Consider the following 23,145-nt stretch of genomic DNA (forward strand, 5'->3'; position numbering starts at 1 on the left):
TTGGTAGGCAAAAGTTGGAAACAAAGAGGAATACCAGTCAGAAAATACGGATTTGGTGATAGACAGGAAGCTGGAGATGGCGTGATGGAGTTTTTCAAAACTAACGACTTGTCCGTAGCAAATACCTTTGTGTCAGCAACACAAAAGGCAACTGTACACATGGACTTGTTCAGATGGAAGACACAGAAATCAAATTGACTACATCTGTGGGAAGAGGTGATGGAACAGTTCAATATCAGCAGCTAAAACCAGGCCAGGGGCTGACTATTGAATAGAGGATCAATTGCTCATGGGCAAGTTCAGGATAAAGCTGAAGAAAATGAAAACAATTAGTTGAGAGTCAAAACATGACCTTGAGTCTATGCCCCCTGGATTTGGAGAACATCTCAAGCTTTGATGCAATGAGCATTGACAGAAGAAGACCCGCCGTGGGAGGACATCAAGAGCACCCTTCATGAGGAAAACACAAGGCCATGAAAAAGACAGGGACCCCCTAAAAGTTCAAGTGGTGTCAGAAGAGACTCTGAAACTTGCTCTTTGTTGCACAGTAGTTAAAGCAAATGGAAGAAAGGATGAATTCAAAGAGTTGAATAAAAAATCTCAAAGGGATCCCCTCATAGAGGGGTTTAGGAGAGGAGATGGGTCAATTAGGGTACGAGGTAGTACCGATGAAGAACACAGCTTTCCCCCAGATCCTGGATGCTTCCTCCCCCCCAACTACCAGAGTCCTAATTCTACCTTGCAGGGCTGGATAGGGCAGAGGCTGTACACTGGTACATATGAGGGTTGGAGGTACAGGGAATCCAGGGTGGATGATACCTTCAGGACCAAGGGTGTGAGGGACGATGCTGGGAGAGTGGAGGGTGAGTGGGTTGGAAAGGGGGAACTGATTACAAGGATCCACATGTGACCTTCTCCCTGGGAGAGGGACAGCAGAGAAGGGGGGAAGGGAGACTCCAGATAGGGCAAGATATGACAAAATAACGATGTATAAATTACCAGGGGCACATGGGGGAGGGGGAAGCAGGGAGGGAGGGGAAAAAAAAAGAGGACCTGATGCAGAGGGCTTGGGTGGAGAGCAAATGCCTTGAGAATGATTGGGGCAGGGAATGTATGGATATGCTTTATACAACTGATGTATGTATATGTATGGATGGTGATAAGAGTTGTATGAGTCCCTAATAAAATGTAAAAAAAGAAAAGAGGAGAAAAAAAGAAAATGATTAGGGCAAAGACTGTACAGATGTGCTTTATACAATTGATGTATGTATATGTATGGACTGTGAAAAGAGTTGTATGAGGCCCTAATAAATTGTTTAAAAAAAATCTCAAAGGGCAGCTCGAGAAGAAAAACCAAACCAAATATAGTGAAATATGCAATGACCTGCAATTAGAAAGCCAAAATGGAAGAAGGCACTCAGCCTATCAGGAACTGAAAGAACTCAAGAAAAAATCCAAGCCTCAAGTTACAATCTTGAAAGATTCTAGGGGCAAAATATTGAATGATGCAAGAAACATCAAGCGAAGATGGAAAGACTACACAGTCACTGTACCAAAAATGACATTTCACCATTTCAAAAGTCAGCATATGAGGAAGAACCAGTGGTGCTGAAGGAAGAAGTTCAAGCTGCACTGAAAGCATTAGGCACAAAACAAGGCTCCAGGAATTGATGGAATAGCAATAACAATGTTTCAACAAGCTGATGAAGCACTGGAAGCACTCACTCGTTTATCCTAGGAAATTTGGAAGGCAGCTACTTGGCCAACAGACTGGAGGTGATCCAGACTTGTACCCATTCCAACAGATTGCTCAAACTACAGATCAATGTCATCGATACCACAAGTAAGTAAAATTTTGCTGAAGGTCATCCAACAATGGTCACAGCAGAACATTGACAGGGAGCTGCCAGAACTTCAGGCCAGATTCAGAAGAGGATGTGGAACAGGGGATATCCTAGTTGATATCAGATGGATCTTGGCTCAAAGCGGAGAATGCCAGAAAGATATTTCCTTGTTTTATTGACTATGCAAAGTCCTTCGACCGTGTGGACCATGATAAACTATGGATAACCTTGAGAAGAATGTGAATTCCAGAACTCTTCATTGCCTCATGTAGAACTTGTACATGGATCCAGGGCCCCTTGTGTGTGAACAGAACGAGTGATTACTGCATGGTTTAAAACCAGGAAGGGTGTGCGCCAGGGCTGTGTCCTCTCACTATACAGATTTAATTTATATGACCAGCAAATCACCACAGAAGCTGGATTCTATTAAGAAGAACGTGGCAACGGATTGGAGGAAGGCTTCTTAACAACCTGTGATATGCAGCTGATCCAATCTTGCTTGCTGAAAGTGAGGAGGAAGTGAAGCACTTGCTGATGAAGATCAAGGACTGCAGTCTTCAGTATGGTTTGCACCTCAGTGTAAAGAAGACCCAAACCCCAGATGTCATACCTTCTGAGCTGACCTCTCTGCTTTGAATTTCAATGGCCCAGCAGATCCTTGGAAGTCTGTGTTTTGATTTGAATGTTTTTTTGTGTGTGTGTGTGAAGGCTACAGCCAATCCCCTGAAAGCAGATATATGTTTAAACATATGAAGTAGACATATCTTTAAACATATTTCATTAGAATAAACACATGCATCTATGAATGGAAACCCTGGTAACAATGCCCCCCCCCTTTGGGCGTTCTGTGCCCACCTTTTTGTGTGTGTTTACCTTTCCTGTGCAGATTCCAGGAAGCCAGAGCTGGCCTCATGGGCTGTTCCAGGCACCCGTCCAGAGTCCTCTCTAATTTTCTCCTGAGCTTCGCCCTGGAAGTCAACGTTTACAACAGGGTTTCCCAAGTGGGAGACACCACTCCCCGAAGGGCACTAGGACCATCGGAGGGGGGTGCAGAAGTAGATCCCTAGGCTTCTTTCTGGATTACAGGCTATAGGACAAACGTTTTTTCATTGCCAGAGGGTGGGGGTGGGAGGGTTTTGGGGGAAATTTTTTTTTTCCTGAAAAATAGTGGTACCTAAGATTTGGGAACCTAAGATTTAGATGAGAGGAGCCACCGATGTGGAAACTCAGTAAGTTGCCTTGTTTTGTGCAGGGTACCAAGAAAGCACTGTGGAGAAAACACAGGCGCCAAGTAACCTGGTTCTAGCCCCACTTGTCCCCTTGTTAACTGCGAGTCCTTAGAAAAACAATGGCCGTCTCAGCCGCATTGGTAAAAGGCTCATCATTTTGTTTGCACTTATTGTTAGAGTCAGATGAGTTGGTGTATAAAGACATGCAATGTAAGAGGTGTCATCCTATCACGAGCGTTAGCTAATCTTATGGGGGAACAGACAATAGTGGGTTGATGGCACCCCTTCATGGGAATAATTCAAGTGGGCAGCCAGAATGGTTTTCCTCCAGCGTGGTTCCGGATACACAGCTATGCTGGAGACGGACTTTGTTCTCCAGAGGCTGGGCTCCCTGTAGTTCTGCGTTCATGTACTCTGCAGCTCCGCCGTCTTACCAGCCTCACGCCGTGGTCAGAATTTGCCTTCACTCTGGGCATTCACTGCTGTGGAGGGATCTGGGCTGTTGGGCCTTCCCATCCACAAGGGACTTCAAAGGGTCAATGGATGGTTTCAGAAGACACCAGGGGCCTGATGACCTGCCTACTGTACCAAGCCATTTTTCTCCCCTTGAAGAATTTTCAGGCAAAGAACCATGAGAAAGTGACGTGCAAAAAATTGGAAACTAGAACCCACCAAAGTGGAGGTGAACCTCATCTTCCTAGGAAGTCAGGGGGGCGTGTTTCCGAACTGTTATGGAAGCTTCCTCTGGAAGTGGGTCTCACTCCTAGGTTGGAAGCGCCCACCTTTCCGAGGAGTTGCCTGTCCTCTCTTTCACATTCGTGGGCACGGGAGGAGCGAGGCATGCCGCACACGGTGCCACCACACGGCCCCGGTTGAGTGCTTTACTGGGCACGCGAGTTCCCATCGGGAAGTATGTGTCTGAGGTTACTGTGGCTTTACATTAGGTAACGTAGGTCAGCTTCTAACTAGCTGCCCACAGCATGGGTGCTCGCGCTGTTTGGGGGCCCGCTTCCTTTGACCTTTGCCACGCTCCTATTTGCTTTTTCACGGCAGAAATTTGGCTCTGGCTGCAGGGGTCTCCCCTTGGGCTGTGACACACCTCGTTCCAGGTGTATATCCACGTAACAAGCACATATTGAGAGCCTACTCTGTACCAGCCACAGTGCTAGGGGCAATGGGGCTTAGGGGTCAACAAGACACAGTGCTCTGAGAGAGATACTTTAGGCTTTGGGAGTCTGTACATTAGTAAGGAGTAGGCCCTTAGGAAGGCACTTGGTTATTATTTTCTCATGTATACTCATGAAAGGATCAGGAGATTGCTCTTGAAGTTCTTAGTGCTTATTAAGAGCTTTGGAATATTTGCTTTTAAGTCTTGGTCTAACGGTTGAACAATTCTGTGATCCCAGGCAGGGACACTTATTTGTGTCTCGTGTCCTTATCTCTAAATCAAGAATCACCGCTTACGTGTAGCGTCGTCTTCAATGGGACAGGACAGTCCGGGGCTCCATGCCTAGAGGAGAACCAGTGGCTGGCCAGTCAGGAGAACTGTGCTGTGCAGGAGTCTCAGTGGCTGGCTCTTTGAAGTGGGCAATGAGGCTTTTCTTGCAAAGCACCTCTGGGTCCACGCCCACCTTTTGTTTAGCCCCCATCTGCACGGTTTGCACCGACCACTTGTACTTTCCAAGGACTTGGCCTAGCTCCTAGTAGGGACTCTAGTGATGGAAGCTGTAAGTATTACCTACTTTCCTATTGTCTGGAAAAGTTTCAGAGACGGTATCCTCAACTATTCATTTGCTTTGTCAACTGAAGCACCTATTATAGGAGAGAGATACAACAGTGACTTCAAGCATATTATCCTGAGCTGTCCCTGTCTTTCTGGAGCTGATGGTCTGGCAGTGAAGGGGGACGTGAACTGAGGGATCCAGTCCCAATGAGAAAAAGAGCCCCCTGTGATGATTCTAGGTGAGCTGTGGGGACTATGTAGTGCCAGGAGAGGCTGCCTATGTGAACTTTGACCTGGCCCAACCCCCCAAAGACAAATAAAGATACTGATCATCAAAGGCAACAATAATGATTTTTAAATGAGGTATTTGACTTAAGTCAGAACCAACTTATGCCAGAATGGAGCCCCTGAATTAGTTGAGGCCTCTTTGCATTTGGTTTCTGTCTGGTGGTAGAGAGAGCACAGATTTAGTCAGCAGGGTGACAGAACCAGAATTATATTCTAGAAGATTCATCATGATGGAGAGATTGAACAGACAGAGAACAGCCTTATACGTGCTTGTCTGGAAACTGAGGGTGTGAGCTAGGATGAAGGGATCTTAAAGGGAAAAGGGAGGCTGCAGTCTTATTGAGTGGAGGGACCCAGGGAGCAGGCAAAGGTGAGGCTCCGGATACGACTGGCACGGCCAGCCCAGGGCTGTGACAAGAAGATGCTTCCTCCTCATCTCACTTGTCATAAGATTCCACCAAGTCCTCCCAAGTAGATGAGGGCAGAGCGTCTTCGGAGGCTTGGCAGCAACAGAGGAAATGTCAGGGCAATGTCTCATCGTCTTGGACTTGGTTAATGCTGTTTCTGAGGAATGAAAACCATGGTTTTTCTGATATCCTAGAGTACTGCACATTGTAGTCACTAGATGGCAGGCTTCCCACATCTAATGCGGGCTCTTCAGGCAAGCTCTGGAGAGCCAGGAGGCATCCAGGTAGGTGCCTCTAGGGAGATGGAGTTCAGGGAAGGGCTGTTTTCTATCCGCCCTGCCCCACAGAGTTCAGTGTAAGGATGTCTTAAAAAATGGGACCAAATGTCGTTTCTCACAGTGGTCCTCATCAGTTCATGCACTGTCCGCTCTTTTCAGTTGCATAGTAAATGCATCATAAATATTCATTAGCTCACTGGCTTGAATCAGGAATAAAGCAAGAACTATTAACAGTATGCAGTCTTGGGTGTAATTTGTGCCCAAGCAGCTCTGGAAGGGTCTGAAAAAGGAAAGAGAAACACTTCATCGATGAGATATTATGGCCAGTAAGTAGTACAGGGGACCTTGATTTTTTTTTTTTTTTTACACAAATACCACATTTACTTGCAAGCTTGTGTTACATTTCCTGTGTAGATGATGAGTCTAGGCATGGGATCATTACATGAGCACGCTATAGTAGGAAAAACAAGGTGGCTGTCCTGGCTTCAGATTCAAACCTCTGCTATTTTCAGTAACCCAAGTAACAGTGGTGTGTTGGGTACTGGGCTGCTCACCTCAAGGTTGGTGGTTCAAGCCAACTAGCCAACTGGGAAGCTGGAAAATTCTACTGAAAACACCCTAAGAATAAGGGGAGTGCCAAGAAGAATTCAGTTGATAAACTACAATAAAACTTAGAAACTCAAAGGCCCTGAGATTAGAGACGGCTCACTCCCACGGAGAATGAACGGTGGGGAAAGAAAAGTCTATTAGAACCATCAAAATGACACCCACTGGCGCCATGACAGCTTACCCGCGACCTGGGAGATCGCCTGCTACCGCCAGCCTGACTAGATAAGTGAGGAATGGAACCCCAAACTATCAGAAGTCCCCTCACCCCCCTGGGACAATCATGAATATTCATCCCATTAGTTATTACACATTTGACAAAACAGAACAAATATCTTTGTACTGTGCTGCCCTGTCATCTCCACTCCGTGGAGATGGAATGATTTATTTCACTTTGAAATAAATGCTTGGCTCAAGTGAGACACTGTGTCCAGTGGTACTTTCCCACCACCGTTGGGCCACTGACCCTCCCTAAATGTGCCAAGGGAAGTGGAGTGGGGGGTCAGGGGCTTCTGGAGAGGCCTACAAGCCAGAGCTTTCTGGTCCCCTAAAGATCCACAGGCGCAGAAATGCTATGAGTCAGAATGGCACAACGTCAGCGGTGGCTGCGAGCGATGGTGGAGTTCCTGGTGGTGCAAATGACGCTTAGCTGCCACTTCGGGGTCTGGAGGGTTGAGTGCACCCAGGAGCACCTCCGAAGAAAGACCTGGTGCTCTGCTTCCCAAAGATCAGCCATAGGGTGGTGTGTGTTTGTGTAACTTATGGAACATACATGTGCTCAGACAGACCACGGGGTCACCACGAGTCAGAATCTCCTAACCACATGGGCTGGGAGAAGCTGCCGAGAAACAGGGCTACCTCGGCAGTGATGGCAGGGAGGGGAGACCACGATGGGGGAAGTTCAGGTCAGCCTGACGATGAAATACCAATGGCCACACTGACAAGAGAGCAGCCACGTTTGCTTCTTTAAAGGCAACCCCTCTCCGTGCTTCCCCACTCTCATCTGGAAGCGGAGCTGGAGGATCAAAACCCCAGGCTACACTGGAAGGAGGTTAACTCGGCACTCCACAAAGTACAACAGCTACAATCATGCGTTTAAAGTCCCCCAGTGAAAAGAAGGAGGCAGTGCTAAGGCAGATATCAACAGTATATAAAATGATGTCGATGCCAAGGAGATGGGATGCTCGCCAGAGCTCCTGCTTCTTTGCACAAGGCACCACCATCAGTTCTTGCATGTGGTCTATTCTTCACCAAATCCTTTCTCCTTTGTGTGCACTGCTCTCTACTGAGGGAGGGAAGGGCGAGGGGGCACTTTTTAGCCAGGTGATCTCTGTGCATGACTCCTTAGACATATCCCACCGCTGGGAATATGACTAGTACTTGTTGGGGCCAGTGGTGGCTGCAGATCAAGCAGGCCAGAGAAGGAGTCATGTGGAAGTCCCGGAGGAAGTCACTACAGGGGGGCCACAGAGGCCTACTCATTCAACCTGATGGGGCGCCATGTCTTAGCGAGTGCGGCCGAATGGCCTTGCTGACAGGTGGGGGAGAGCGTTACGTGTTGGGCTGCTAACAAACAGGTTAGCAGTTTGCACCCACCAGCCACGCCACAGGAGACCAAGAGGGCTGTCTCCTCCCATGAAGAGTGAGTCTCAGACAGCCACAGGCACCGTGCCGTTCTGCCCCATGCGGTCACTCTGCGGCGGCCTCTACTGGATGGCACTGTATTGAGCTGAGCTCAGGCCTTTGCTCCTGGAGCCTCGGTGTCAGAGTAGGTTACACGTGGAACTGTCACCCACAGGGCCAGCAGTTCGACACCACGAGGGGCTCCAAGAAGAAAGATGAAGCTCTCAAGGCCTGCAAAGATCCAGGGTCTCAGAAACCCACAGGACCAGGGCTGCTCTGTCCTGGAGGGTCCCAATGATGCCGAATAGAAGTGGCGGCAGTGAGTTCGGTTTGGGTTTGTTGCCTTGCTCATGCTGAGCATGGAGGCCTCTTCCCCGACATCAGCTGCCTCCTCCGGAAAGCGTTCCCTGGTTCCTTCCCGCTCCTGCTCAAGGGAATCCTCGCTGTCCCTGCTCTGCCTTGTGCCTTCTTTTATTGCTGCCCGGTGGCAGGGGGGTGTACGGGGCTTGATCACAACTTTCATCTCTGCATCGCTGCAGCTGGCGCGGAGCCTGGTGCACAGGAGTTCCACGCACGTCTTTGTTTTAACAGCCAAGCAGAGAAAGGCGGGGCCTTTTTGAGATGGGCCCCTTCATTGTACAATGACACCTGTACAGCTTTGTGCTTCTTCAGGTCTCCAGAAAGAGCCTTCTGGAGAGGTTCCAGCTGACCCTATGCTTAACTTAAATATTAAACCTAATTACGGAGGCTATTCTAAGGGATACGCTCAGCTGTCAAGGCAGCTCCCCACCTACACGGGCTTTCGATTTGGAGCAACCGGCAGTCATTAACTCTCCCTGCCTTGCCATGACTTCCGTCAGGTTGACGAGCACACAGTGACATTATGAATTGAACAGGGATGGGGCGGTGGGGGAGGGGCAGGGGGTGTTTGGATGTGACCTTGTCAAGAGCAGAAGAGACTGCATTAAAACACAGCTCCCCTACCCCCAATCCCCCATGCCTCAAGCCAGTCCACTGGGTTTTTAACAGAAATTAAAGAAAAACTGGATGGGAATCCAGCCGTCATTGGAGCTTCTGGATAAGATTTTTATGATTCCCACCGCCCCCCCCCCCTGTTTTCAATGTATATCGTTGGCTAGCTTCTTCCCCTTCCTGTCCCCTCACCCAAAATTGAGGGGAGCGTGGATACTAACAGATCGACGGTTAGTGGATCTGAGAGGTTCTTGGGAACCAGACCTGGGCAGTGCTTAGGGACGGAAAGTCTAGGTCGGTGGCCAGTTTGCTGTCCTTCTGAGGGTCCCAGGGTCTATGTCGTCAGCAAGTGAGGAGAGGACACCTCTGTGGATCCTCTGAGCTGGCCATGCAACTAGAAACCCCAAAACCAGCCCCAAGCAGTTGATGTCGCGTGTCAATTATGACTCATGGGAACCCTGCATAGAATTGGTCCCTTTACTTTAAGGCAGGGAAATAAGCTTCGGAGAGTTAAGTGGTTTGCCAGAGGCCATGAGGTTGGTAGAGGGCAGAGCAGAATACGACAGCTACCACGCAAGCGGCAGCCACCAGAAACCGGTCACTTTATTTACCTTCCTTCTGTTCCTCATTCCAGGTCAGAGGCCTAAAATATGGTGAGCTCTAATTTTCAGAGGAGAGAAATCCAGAAAGGATAAATAATACATGTCCATGACGTTCAATGCACTTTTTTTTGATATAGACATTTAGATACCAGGGTTATATTTACAGCGAGCATCTATACAGTGATCGTAAAAACCAACCTAAAATTTCAGGTTTTAGAATGCCCTAACAAGGAGCCGGTCTCATCCTTTCGGCCACAGCATTCAGGACAAGGGGAGGGAGGGGCCACAGACAGCTGACCAGCCAGAGGGGGAGACCCCAGGATGGCTTTAGGGTTGTACTCAGCCAGGAACCAAGGGGAACGGAACAAGAGCACACTGCATGGTTTCAAATTAAGAAAGGTGTTGGTCAAGATTGTATCTTCTCACTGTATTTTTTCAATGTGTACACTGAACAAATAGTCAGAGAGGCTGGACTATATTAAGAAGCATGCGGTATCAGGTTCGGTGGAAGGAGTATTAACAAACTGAGTTATCCCGGTGACCCAATCTTGCTTGTTTACAGTGAGGAGGACTTGAAATACTTTCTGATGAAGAACAAGGATTATAGCCCTCAGTATGGATTACAATTCATTGTAAAGAGGAACTAGAACCATACAATTAGGCCAATAGGTAACATCAGGATAAATGGAGAAAGGATAGAAGCTATCAAGGACTTCATGTAGCTTGGATCCACAATCAATGCTCATGGAAGCCGAAGCCAAGAGATCAAAGGACACAGTTCGTTGGATAAGTCTGCTGCATACGACCTCTTGAGAGTGTTGAAAAGCACGGTTACTTCGAGGACTACGGTGCGTGCACCTGACCCAACTCATGGTATTTTCAATCGTCTCATAAGCATGTGAACGCTGGACACTGAAGAAGACAGACTGAAGAAGAGTCAGTGCCTTTGAGTTATGGTGCTAGCAAAGAACATTGAAAGTACCCTTGACCGTGAGAAGAACAAAGTACAGCCAGAATGCTCCTTAGAAGGCAGGAGAGTGAGCATTTGTCTCATGCACACTGGACATGTTACCGAGGGAGAAGTCTCTGTTGGCACAGCAGAGAGTAAGCCCCCAAGAGGAAGCTCCTCCACACGATCGATTTCCACAGTGGCTGCAACACTGGACTCAAACATACGGGTTTTGGCGATGGTGCAGGACCAGGTAAGGTTTCATTCCATTGTACTGTGAGTCAGAACCAACATAAGGGCACCTAGCAATACCAACAGTAACCCAAAGTTACAGTCCGAGCCCACTCAGCTACACAGAGGAAGACACGGGTGTGGGAATGTCCGTTGCTAAAGGTTACAGGCAGAAAACAGCATGGAGCTTTTCTCCGATGAAACACTTGTGGTCTCCAAAGTCACCAACCACCAATAAGATCAGAAACAGAGACAGGCTAGCTGGGGCTTGATGGCAGGAATTATGTGAGGTCAGGGACAGATTAAGCTCAGGGACCGAGTGAGGGTCTGCGTGGTTGAGAGGTGAGGGCTGCAATGGGACTAGCGTGGACTCCGTGTCAGGAATTGAGCAGCGCCTGTTGTGGCTCAGGCTCCTTGATAATAAAAGCCTGGATGTTTAATGACTTCCTTTCAGGTTGCTTCAAAATATCCCCCCTCAGGTCCCTTCCCTGTGCCGTCTGGACCTCTCTATTCCCAGCAGAGCGCTCCCTCCACTTGCATGTTCATTTTCCTGCTCAGCACCCACTTCTTTCTGTCAGTCCTCAACAGCAATACAAGGATGCAGAATCAGAAAAACTGATAAGAACCCAGCGAGATATGCATTAAGCTGAGTTTTGACGAAGTTAAATACAATTTCCAAAGGCACAACTGCCTCTTCCTAGGCATGGCAGAGTCAGGGCATCTGATCCAAGGACCCTGGTCATCCGAGGGGCTTGGGTTTGCACACCTCTCCTTCCTGACCTGTGTGAAGCATGGTCTCTCAGTCTGCCTGGGGGCCAGACCTCGGTCTGAGGGAGCAGAAGTTACACAGATGCTTAGATGGTTAGGTTGTGGACTCTTTTTAAAACTAGTCAGTCCCTTGCCCACTTCATCTGCCATGGGAGGCTGTGCTGAATTCTTTTTAAAAACGAAATTTTATTTTAACAATATTATCTGCATATAATTCATATATCATACAACTCAATAGTTCAATCTCATGAAGAAGTGTTGTAGAGTCACCACCATAATCGGTTCTAGAACATTTTCTTCATTCTTCTACTCATCCTTATTAGCTCCCCACTTCCCCCCACCCTCCCCTGTCCTCTCCCCAAGGAACCCTAAATCCAGTTACTCTCTCTGCAGATTTACCTAGCTTGGATTTCATATACTGAAAAACAAGCAAACACACACAAACGAAAATTCACAGCAAAAATAAAACAGATAACAACCTACTTGAAATGAAAGCAGACAAGATGAAAAACTAGAACAGCTTTAAATGTATCGTAAGGGAGTTCACATGATAGGGAACTAAGTTTTAGCATAAACGTGTCTGCAGCAATCCACGTCCCAATGCACTGGGCACGACAGACAGCGAGCCCATTCACCTCCCTGGTCCATCACCAGAGGGGAGTCGCCGGGGTCTTCTCCCTTTTGTCCTTCCAGGTCTACTAATCCTTTCTCCATTCCATTTTGTGCCCAGAGTGACTGTCCTTTCTGAACAATGTCCACTAGGTCCCTAGACCCAAGACAAGGTTGGAAGATGGGGAGAGGCATTAGAGACTGCAGCCTGCTATTTATTCCCTGGCTCTCTTCATTCCAGGTCAATATGGGTTGGCTGTGTCCCTTACTAAAGTCAGACCACTCTTTCCTACGCTCCCCTGGATTCTAGGGGAAGCGCTCTTGCCTTGTCCCTGCAGGTCTTGGCAATGCAAAGGCTCTCACACTTCCCCTGCCTTGACAGACTACACCATCTCCACCGTTTCCTCAAACCACATCTTTGCAAACCGTTCTTTTTCTTTAACATTGCGATTTGGGTGATGTTTACAGAGCAAATAGTCTCACCATTCAACGATTGAAAGACATGTTGTTTTGTGACATTGATTTCAATGCCCACAATTTAACGGCGTCCTATTGACATCCTTCCATGCTTACCATTTTAATTTCTCACTTTCCCTATTCTTTCCTACTTTCTGAGCTCTCCCCCTGGGAAAACGATGTCCTTTTTATCTCTTCTGGTTGATTGTTCTCTGGAGTTCCTGTCCACCCGATCAGGGTTGTCTTTTGCATGTTGGACCTGGTGGTGGTGTTGGGTAAACTTTGGACTGCTAACAGCAAGGTCTTCGGTTCAGACTCAGCTGTTGCATGGGACAGGATGAAGCTGTCGACTTCCATACAGATTTATAGCCTTCGAAACCTTATATGGGATCTCTGTGACCCAGAAATGATTCTCTGGAAGTGGGCTTTGGGTGGGATTACTTGGCTGAAAGTTGAGCTACTGGGTGAGTTCTGTTGCGGGCCTGCAAGGTAGCTGAAGCCCTGTCCCAGGCTGTTTGAATGTGCCAAGAGCTCTGGGTCTTCTGCGTTCTGATCTTCCCAGCCTCGAAGATGCATTATTCAACTGCATTACCCAGAGGAGACTTGCAAAACGAGGTATCGTTATATATTTTAATAGTTCCTTAAAGGATGTTGAGAGCTCACTAGACCGTGACTTGCTGTCTTCCTTCCTTTCTCTGGTTTGTGAATAACAGATTTGACAAAACTCTGACCCAGAAGCTCTTAAATTCACTCAGGGGCTTGAAAAAAGTTGCATGTTTTTTGCTGAGTCAAAGGAAAATGAAGGAAATTGAAAACCCCGTCACACATCTCCCCCAGTGGAACTGATCGACAAGTCCATGGGCAGAGGTACAGTTGTGCCAGGAAGAAGCTGGGGAGATATCTGAGGTCAATTTAAAACTCCTCTCTGAAAATTGCTGGAGACTGGTCTGTCTGCAGAATTGGACCTGCAATTTTCCTAGGTGACTCTGGGGAGCAGATAAAGCCCTGGAATTAAAAAAAATGAGTTTATCCTTGAGAGAAGCCGTAGCTGGACAGCACTGGGGCTGCTGAGAGATGGGAAGTAGACAGTTCAAGGTCGTCACAGGAGACGAAAGATTTATGCCCAACTACAGAAGGGAAAGAAAAGGTATCTTTCATATCTTTTTACTAGGTTACTATATAATTTATTATTCAAATTAGGATTTTTTTTTAATGTTCAAACTCAAATTCGATTCATTTTAACTCACAAGGCAGAATCAAACTGCTCCCTCAGGTTTCTGAAGCAGAATCGATGCATTTGAATTCTGGTGCTGGCCTAGAATATTGAAAGTACTGTGGATCACCAGCAGAACAGAGGGATCTAGAAGTATAGACAGAATGCTCCTTCATCTCACATACTTTGGACATGCGCTATTGGGAGAAAGCAGTCTCGGGAGAAGGACATCATATTTGGTAAAGCAGAAAACCAAACTGGATTAACTTCCATTGACTGAGTTGATTCTGACTGATAGCAAGCCTGGAGGACAGAACAGAACTGCCCCTGTCGGTTTCAGAGACCCCAGAAGTAGAGCAGCTTCTCTGGACCTGAGACCCCAGCAGAGTGAACCGCCTGGATCCAGAAGACAGTTCTAACACCAGAGGAGCAGCAACAGAACCAGGACCCGAGTATGGAAAAGAGAGATGAACTTCCCAACCACGGAGCAAATGAAACCGAGTGCTTTCAGACTTGGTTACCTCTGGGTACTTAATTGGGGAAGGTGGGCTTGCTGGCCCACGGGAGTAAAGCTGAGCATCTTCGGACTGAGGCTGACTGGAGAAGGGTGTTACTGGGCACTTAACTAAGGGAACCGGGTTTGCTGACCCACGGATCTTGAGCCCAAAACCTTTGGGTTGAGGCTTCCAGTGGAGTGTATATGCCCTTTGGGCATTGATTAGCAGACCGGAAAGAACTTTGTTAACATGTCTTGATAAACAACAGTCCTGATCATTTCTCAGTGGCATTCCAATTTGTTAACTTCCTTAATAAACCGGAGAAGCAACAAAGCTCACATGGAAGAAGTACACCAGCCTGTGTGATCATGAGGTGTGGATGGGATCAGGTATCAGGCATCAAAGACTCAGAACAAAATATGATATCAATATGAATGAGGGAGAGTGCAGAGTGGAGACCCCAAGCCCATCTATAGACAATTGGACATCCCCTTACAAAAGGGTCACAAGGAAGAGACGAGCCAGTCAGGGTGCAGTATAGCACTGATGAAACATACAACTTTCCTCTAGTTCTTTAATGCTCAAGACTTCCCCCCCCCCATGACCCCAGTTCTACCTTACAAATCCGGCTATACCAGAGCATGTATACGGGTACAGATAAGAGATCAAAACACAGGGAATTCAGGACAGATAAACCCCTCAAGACCAATAATGAGAATAGGATACCAGGAGGGGAAGGGCAAGGGAGGGCGAGGAGAAAGGGGGAACCTATCACAATGATCTACATATAACCCCCTCCCAGGGGGCTGGACAACATAAAAGTGGGTGAAGGGAGACAGTAGTCAGTGTAAGACATGGAAAAAAAGAGATAAATTATTAAGAGCTCATGAGGGAGGGTGGGAGGGTGGGAAGGGGGACTGAGCTGATACCAAGGGCTCAAGTAAAAAGCAAATGTTTTGAGAATGAAGATGGCAACACATGTGCAAATGTGCTCGACACAATGAAGAGGTGTATGGATTGTGAGAAGAGCTGTACGAGCCCCAATAAAATGATTTAAAAAATGAACTATTCCTTTAAGTTTTCAAGTATGCAAATCATCATCGGAGCAGAAAGTATCAGCTTTCTCCCAAATATTCCTTACAGAGGGCAAACGTGTCAACCCTTCTATTATTTTTTACTTGCTGTGGTGAGTCTCTCTCTACAGGTTGACATCACTGAGCTCGGATTCTCGGAACAAACCGGCACACCAGGCGATGCCGCCCCACCACACCCGAGGACACGGCAGCTCCAGTGTGACAAACTCATTCGGTTGGTTCTTGGTAGAGCCACGATTAAAACCCGGAACTGTCTGGCTTCAAATTTATCATGTTGCACGTCAGATATTTTACATGGGAATACACTGGCTGTAGATTTTTAAGTGGTGTTACCCATCATTGGCAAGAGCTACTGCTTTGAGTGGTGCGTTAAGTCTCCAAAAACCGGTTCTTTTGGCATGTCTGGGTGGAGTTAGGTTTTGTGTCACCCTCTGGGCCCTTGCAGGCTTGACACTGAAGCCAGATGGCTCTTCCCGTAGACATCTCTGTCTGGCGGTAGCTGGGGGTGGTAACAGTGCAGAGGCACAACTCATTTATGTAGTTTTTCTGCATTCGGGACAGTCAGTGGGGGGCTCCTTTCGTCCCATCTCTTGATGTCCACTTGGAGAATTTTATCTTAAGTAGCCATCATCATAACAAATGGTAGATAATGCCAAATGATCGTTGCTTTGCATAATCTTTGCAGCGTGTTTGTTTCCTTTCTTGGCCAAATTAACTCAGCTGACCAGTATTAGTCCACTTTTATATTCTTTAAGAAGAGCCACGTAAATTCTTCCAAATTAAGATAAAAATAGCTACCTTCTAAGATGATGGTGAGGACCAATGTGTAGATGTCACTAGGACAGTGTTGTGCGTGGCAGGAAATAGAACATGCTGGTCGTCCCCACCCCCCCCCCTTCTTCTTGAGTTCAAATCTCTGCTCAATCATCACTGTTTCCATGCTGCCTCCCATGACCACTGCCGTCACTCTTGTCCTGCTGGGTATCCCTTATCTCTTCTTGAGATAATGCGACAGCCTGATGGCAGGGATCTTGTCTCTTTTGCTGAATGACACATCTAAAGTAGCTAGAATAATATCAGGCACATCGTGGGTGCTCAATAAATATTGTTGAATGAGCAAGTATATTTTACCAGATGGTTTAAGTTCACAGAAGCTGACTGAGTAGGCAACAAAGGATACACATTATACAGTTTCTTTGAGCCTTATCTAACATTAGCCCTTGAATTTTATAAGGATCAATATAAAAGCCAGAGGGAACTCTTTTTTATATCATACAAATGTGATCCACACTGTTATTAAATGTCAAAAAAACAAAACAAAGAAATTTCAGAGTTTAATACTAAAGATTGTCCAAAATCCCTTTCTTTTTTTTCTAATTAGAAAGTTTTCTGATCCATTTTATATTTCTTAGGGCCATGATTGCCAGGAAGAGTCTCAGTAAATTGAATTTTCAAGGCAGTGATCATTTTGCTCCAGCTCTCAGTAGAAATGATTTACTTTTCTTATGCAGATTTTAGAAAAGTCTCTGTCTTGGAGAAAAACCCCCAGCAACATTTTCTGTTGCTCGCGCTTTACCTACCTACCTACTTATTTTATTTCTGTTCGATGCTCTTACCTTCTGTTACCAGATTCTTAAGTATATTGTCTTTATTCATTTGTTTCACAATTACTGAATACAATAGAAAACCAACTCTCTTGCTCCAGGGCTCTTATAATATGATGAAAGAGAAATATATTAAACCATTAAAATCAGATGAAACATATATTAAATTTATTACCAAGTTTATAAATTATGATGTCTGAGATAATGATCAATGTTAATGGAAACAGCAGTCAAGAAACCAAAACAGTTTTGTATTAACCGAATCTGCTGCACAAGACCTCTTAAAAATGTTCAAGAACAAAGATGCCAGTCTGAGGACTAGAGTGCACCTGACGCAAACTGCAGTATTTTAAATCTCCTCTTATGCATGGGAAAGCTGGGGCATGGATGAGGAAGACTAGAGAAGAAGAAAAGTATTTGAATTATGGTGCTGGTGAAGAACATTGAAAGGACAAAGGATGGTCAAAAGAACAAACAAATCTATCTTGGGAAAAGTACCATTGAGGACGGATAGATTTCATCTCAAGTACTTTCAACAAGCTATCAGGAGAGACCAGTCCCTTGAAGAGGATCTTCTACCTGGTGAACTAGAGGGTCAGCAAAAAATAGCAAGACCCTCAAGTAGCTGGACTGGCACCAGGGCAGCAAGAGTGGGCTCACACTTGAGGCTGGTGCCGACCTGGGAGTGTTTTGTCCCGTTGTGCATAGGGGCACTGTGAGTCAGAACTGATTCAACAGTGTCTAACAACAACATGAAGCAATGGTTACACCAGGGAGGCATCATTCAGATTGGATGCAGGGACTATGGGCCAGCGCTGAAGAAAGGCTATTTGGAAGAGGGTTTGTAATGAGGAGGAGGAATTAGCTGGGAAATACCAGGAGAGCATTTGAAGAGGAGACATGTGTCGGGACCACCAAGCAAGAAAGCCACTTGCATATCTCCACCTGAACACTGGCCATCTGGTGAAGCTGTAATGAGCGAGGAGGAGACTAAGAAGCAGTGAGCAGGTCAGGCCCATAGGGCATTTTAAGACATGCTCAGCATTTCAAATTTGGCCCACATTACCATGAAAGGCCATAACCTGCCATGGAGCAAACAGATTGGCTCAAGGCAGGCGTGAGAGCAGAGAGCAGTTAGGAAGCTCTCGCGTGGTCCAGGTAATGGCATGATCCCAATGGCTTGGACTCAAGTGATGACACTGAAGCTGGCAGTAAAGGAGCAGATTTTCAACTTACTAGATAAGTGGAAAAGCCATGGCCTGTCGATGGATGCTGAAGGTGGGCTATGGGAGACCTTGCGGACCTTTGCCCGTTTCTGGAACAAGTAACTGAATGGACAGAGGTGTCATTGACTAAGAGAAGCAGAAAGAAAAGCCTACTTAGGAGGGAAGCTCAAGAATTTAGTTTCTGAAAAGTTAAACTTGAGATGTCTGTAGGGTATTCAAACAGACACGTCAAATAAGGAAGTAGATAGGTGGTTTGGGGATTCTGGAGAAGCGTCTGTGTTGAAATATAAATTTAGGTGGTGTTGGCAAGTACATGCTGTTTAAAACCATCTAGTGCATTCTGGATTTGGGTGCTGCTGTTTTATTAATATCGGTCTGGTTGATGTTGTCCTGGTTTATTTGGCTACTTTTTAAAATATTTGAGACCAGGGTTCTGAGTAGATCTTTTACTTCATCCACCATTCAAATCTGGCTCACCTTGCAGGTTTCTAATTATGTCTGAAAAGCAGTATCCTACAACAAAGAGAGCAGGATTTTGACAATTTATATGCCTTGGGAAAACCACTCCATAGCTCTGTGTATAGTTTTCCATCTATAAAATGTAGGGCAGCTGCTGCTTTTAGCATTAAACCAATAAAAATAGATAAAAACGATGATTCTGTAGTCTATGAGTTACTGGTTAAAGTATATATCCTTTTCTAAATCCACAAGGAATTTGTCATTTGTCAAGCATCCTTGGGAAGTGAGGCAGCTCCGAACAGCTCTTGAAGGATAATCTGAAGTCCACATCCTGACCATCAATTAATGGTTAAACCAAACACTGCTAATGTTAATCTCAGATGCCTTGGCTTTAATTCAGAATACCATGTCTGCTGCACTTGTAAAAGCAAAGGGAAAAGCAAAACAAATTAGACGTTACTTATCAAAATAGCTTCGCATTTAAATCTAAGACCAACTTGTCTCACTGGAAATTAAGAATAACCACTCATCCAATGGAGCTAGGAAAGGCCTGGTGGATCTCATAGCCCGGACTGCGAGACACCGGCAGGCAGAGCATACCCTCACATTGCTCAAGGTGGAGCTGCACCCAGTGTCCACACGTCCAGCAGCGCCCTCTCCTTACCTCGGTGACCGCGAAACTTCTCTTGCCACAGGGAACCACCTTGTACCACTTGTCATGCAGCACATCCATAAACCCGTGTGACTTGTATTGACTGATTAAGTCAGATATATTAGAGGTCAGGAGAGAGTTTGGCGGGAGACCAATGCCGTATCCTAAAGAAAAAACAACAACACAATCTCAGATGAACTTTGCAGACTGTTTTGCCAGGTTGCTTGCCTATGATTGCTATCAGACCTGACCACAAGGACGTAGTGAATTTTCAAAGGACTCAAAGTGTGGGGGAAGATATGGATTTGTACAATCAAACACATGGTATTTGTGACAAGGTACACTGATTTAGCCATTTTGGAAAACAGCTCAGTAATATCTAGTGAAGTTGAACCTTCACGTACTTCCAGACCATCTATTCTATGCTTGAATACATTCCGAAATAATTCTTCTACAAACCAAAGATATATGTATTAGAATGTTCTACACCAAGATATATGTATTAGAATGTTCTTAGAGGCACCACACATAATAGCGAACACCGGAAACAACCCAACTGTCTACGAGAGAATGGATGAACCAGGTATGAAATATAGAGCACTTCTATCTCCTTGGGTTCCGTATATGAGGATTCAACCAACTGAAAATCAGAAATATTTGGAGGTAGAAAGCAAGTAAGTGGGCAAAGCAACCCCTCAAAAGTGAAAAGGTCATGTAAAGTCCCTTTGATAGCACGGGTAGCACTGTGCGGCACCACATTCGCAGCATCGGGATGCTAACCACAAGGTTGGAGGTTCAAGTCCTCCAGCTGCTTCTTGTGAAGAAGATGAGGCTGGCCGCTTCTGTTAAGATTTAGTCTCAGAAATCCTATATTGGGTTGCTCTACATTGGACTAGATTCAACGGCAGTGTAATCTAGAAATCATTCGAAGTACAGGGGAAGATATGCATAGGCTCTATGCAAATACTCAAAACAAAAACAGCCCCCTACTTACTGCCATCAAGTCAACACTGACTCATAGCAACCCTATTGGACAGGTCGAACTGCCCCTGTCCCTGGGCGTTTCCGGGAATGTAACTTTTTGTGGGAGGAGAAAGCCCCGTCTTTTGACTTGAGGAGCGGCTGGGCATTTCCAAGTGCTGACCTTCCAGTTAGCAGGCTCACACGCCCCCACCATGCAACCAGGGCGTTAAAGAAGGAATCTGAAGCCTACATTTCTATGAGGGATTTTAGTCTTCTCCCTCGAGATGGAGGAACACCATCGGAATGTTAGTGTGAAATATATGAACTACAATGACAGAGAATAAATGTACAACCCTTACCTATACGTTACTGAGTAAGCAGGGTCAAGCTTAGAAAATGATGTAGCATGAATTCACCTGATAAATGTAGTCATTTAAAATAATACTTTTTAGGAACCCACGTGTAAACGATGACCCAAAGCCTCCGGAGCCCGGCCACTCAGGTGAGAGGAGGAGGGCTACGGGCTGGAGCCGGAGCACGGAGATGGACATGATTTGCTGTCAGAATTGTATTCAGTGGCTTGGACTCGCTCTATCCTCCCTTTGGCCCCAGAATGGCTTGATTTGCTTTCCAAACGGTTACTACACTGTTAATCTCCATATGAAAGCCAAATGGAAGAGGCTAATTAACTACATTTTGTTTTTAGCTATTGCATATCATAGTTGAGGAAAGATTTATTTCCCTTAAGATGATTGAAGAAGATAAATTAAGAAAATGGCTCACTTCTTTTTCACAGATTAAAACGAAACAGCTGCCAAGGATCCAAAGACACTTAATGGAAACAAACATCCATAATTATTTTATCTTGCCATTTATTTCCAAGAACATTAGATTTTTTGTTTCTTTTATGCAGAAACACAAAATCCTTTTTTTAAAAAAAACCCACGAGGCTGAGACGTATGGATAACGAATGAAAGAAAACAGTTAATAATGTAGAACATTTTTCTTTTTAAAGAACTGTATGATTTTTTTCTGGACAATTCTTTTCTGAATGACAGGAAGTCAAGGGAATGATGAAGGTGTCAAAGAATCATTAGAAGTTCCCATTCACTGAGCCATTCTCAGCACCTGTGTGCTTTGTAGCTTTTGTTTAAAAGGCAAGCCAGATAAGAAAAGACTTTTAGCAGCTTATTCTTCCACTGATGTTATCACTAGATAACACTTCTCTAATGGGTAACACGCAACCAGCTTTTTAAAAGAAATTTAATATTATAATGAATGTTATTGACAATTGAGTTCCAAAAACATGTACTGAGTGTCTACTGATGTGTCAGGCACCATTCTAGGCACCGTGCATGGTAAGCATCACTTTCATGCAGTAAAGTTTACTCAGTGAAGAGGCTCTAAGGTAAGTGGCCAGGGCTTAGCAATGAGCAAGGCAGACACGGTCGCTGCTGTCAGAATGTGCACTCTCTTGGGAGACAGATATTGAACAATGCCGGGCATCATGCTTTCTTTCGTTACAATTGGCATAACTGCTGTGAGGGAGAAGCATGGGGGCACCTGAGCATGTGACAGAGGGACTGGGAACTACCTGGTAGGAGTGAGATAACTGAACTCACTGTCCTTGACTCACTGGTGATTCAGCAACCCTATACGGCAGCGTAGAGCTGCGCCTGGGGGTTCTGAGACTGTAAATCTCCCCCTACCCCACTATATTAGAAGGTAATCTAGACACATTACCGTTCCATAGTCCAATCACATCAAGCAGTATTGCACAATTGCTACCACAATCAGTTTCCAACATTTCCTTCTCCTTGAACTCCTCGATATCAGCTCCCTCTTAACTCCCTTTCCCCCCAACACGCCCCCTGGACCCTTATTCTAGTTATTGTCTCTATAGGTTCATCAACCCTGTGCTCCATATACTGAAAAACACATAACGAAGACTCAAGAAGGCGACCCACAATGACAGAATACACCAGAGACAAACCCCAATAAGAAAACAAACAAACAAAAAGCAAACACAGAAAACACTGAAAAACAGAACAAGCCCAAAGTGTGTATCAGAGGAGACATCAATTGTTCAAGTCAGGGTTATCGTTTTAATCTACTACAGTCATCTCCAGTACTCTGTTTGGTAACCAGTTTATTTCCATCTCTTGAATTATAGTTAGAGGGAAATCACCAGAGGCTGGATCCCTGGGTAGATCCTGCAAACGTATTTTTGCACACCGCTGTCATCCCACACACCAGAATCTCATAATTCGGATACTATTCCCTCCTTCAGATTTGGATTAAATAATGTGCGATCCTTGAGTCATAGATGTCGGTGTGCTTCCTCAATGTGGGCTTAGATGACGTCTCACTTAGATGGCTGCTTGTCTTGAACAAGCCTGTAAGACTCCAGACACCATTCTATCTGATAGTCAGGCATCATCTGGTTTCCTCACCACACTATGCTATAGCACCCATATCTTCTGTGTTTCTTTCATGAAGGCAGGCAAGTTTCAAGGAAGGCCATGTCATAAGAACAAATTGTTCCTAGATTGGAGCAGGGATTAAGTGTGAGCTCAAATCCACTCATGAGTCTGTTTTATCTGCTCTGGTTCCCCGTAGAGACCTCCTTGTTAATGTTTGGCAGAGAATCTTATTGATCATCTCCTTGGAGCATAAGGACCGTCTGTTAATAGTGAGACTGTAAATGTTTATGGGAGCAGAGCGCTTCATCTTTCTCCAGTGAAGCAGTTGGTGGGTTCAAACTGCTGACCTTGCAGTTATCAGCCGAATGCATAATCCACTCAGCTACCAGTGCTCCACAGTGGGATGGTAGTCCAGATAGTTAGGCCATA

At 45.7% G+C, this 23,145-nt stretch overlaps 1 protein-coding gene across 1 annotated transcript in view; it reads right to left on the reverse strand.

The window, feature by feature from the left end:
• GRIN3A (glutamate ionotropic receptor NMDA type subunit 3A) overlaps nucleotides 1-23,145 on the reverse strand; it is a 230,729-nt gene that overhangs the window by 33,466 nt on the left and 174,118 nt on the right. Inside the window, exon 6 of the mRNA XM_075560251.1 lies at nucleotides 19,343-19,494. Within this exon, the coding sequence (XP_075416366.1) occupies nucleotides 19,343-19,494 (152 nt within the window). The remainder of the gene's footprint in view (nucleotides 1-19,342; nucleotides 19,495-23,145) is intronic.

Source organism: Tenrec ecaudatus, chromosome 10 (genome assembly GCF_050624435.1).
Source record: "Tenrec ecaudatus isolate mTenEca1 chromosome 10, mTenEca1.hap1, whole genome shotgun sequence".
Classification (NCBI taxonomy): domain Eukaryota; kingdom Metazoa; phylum Chordata; class Mammalia; order Afrosoricida; family Tenrecidae; genus Tenrec; species Tenrec ecaudatus.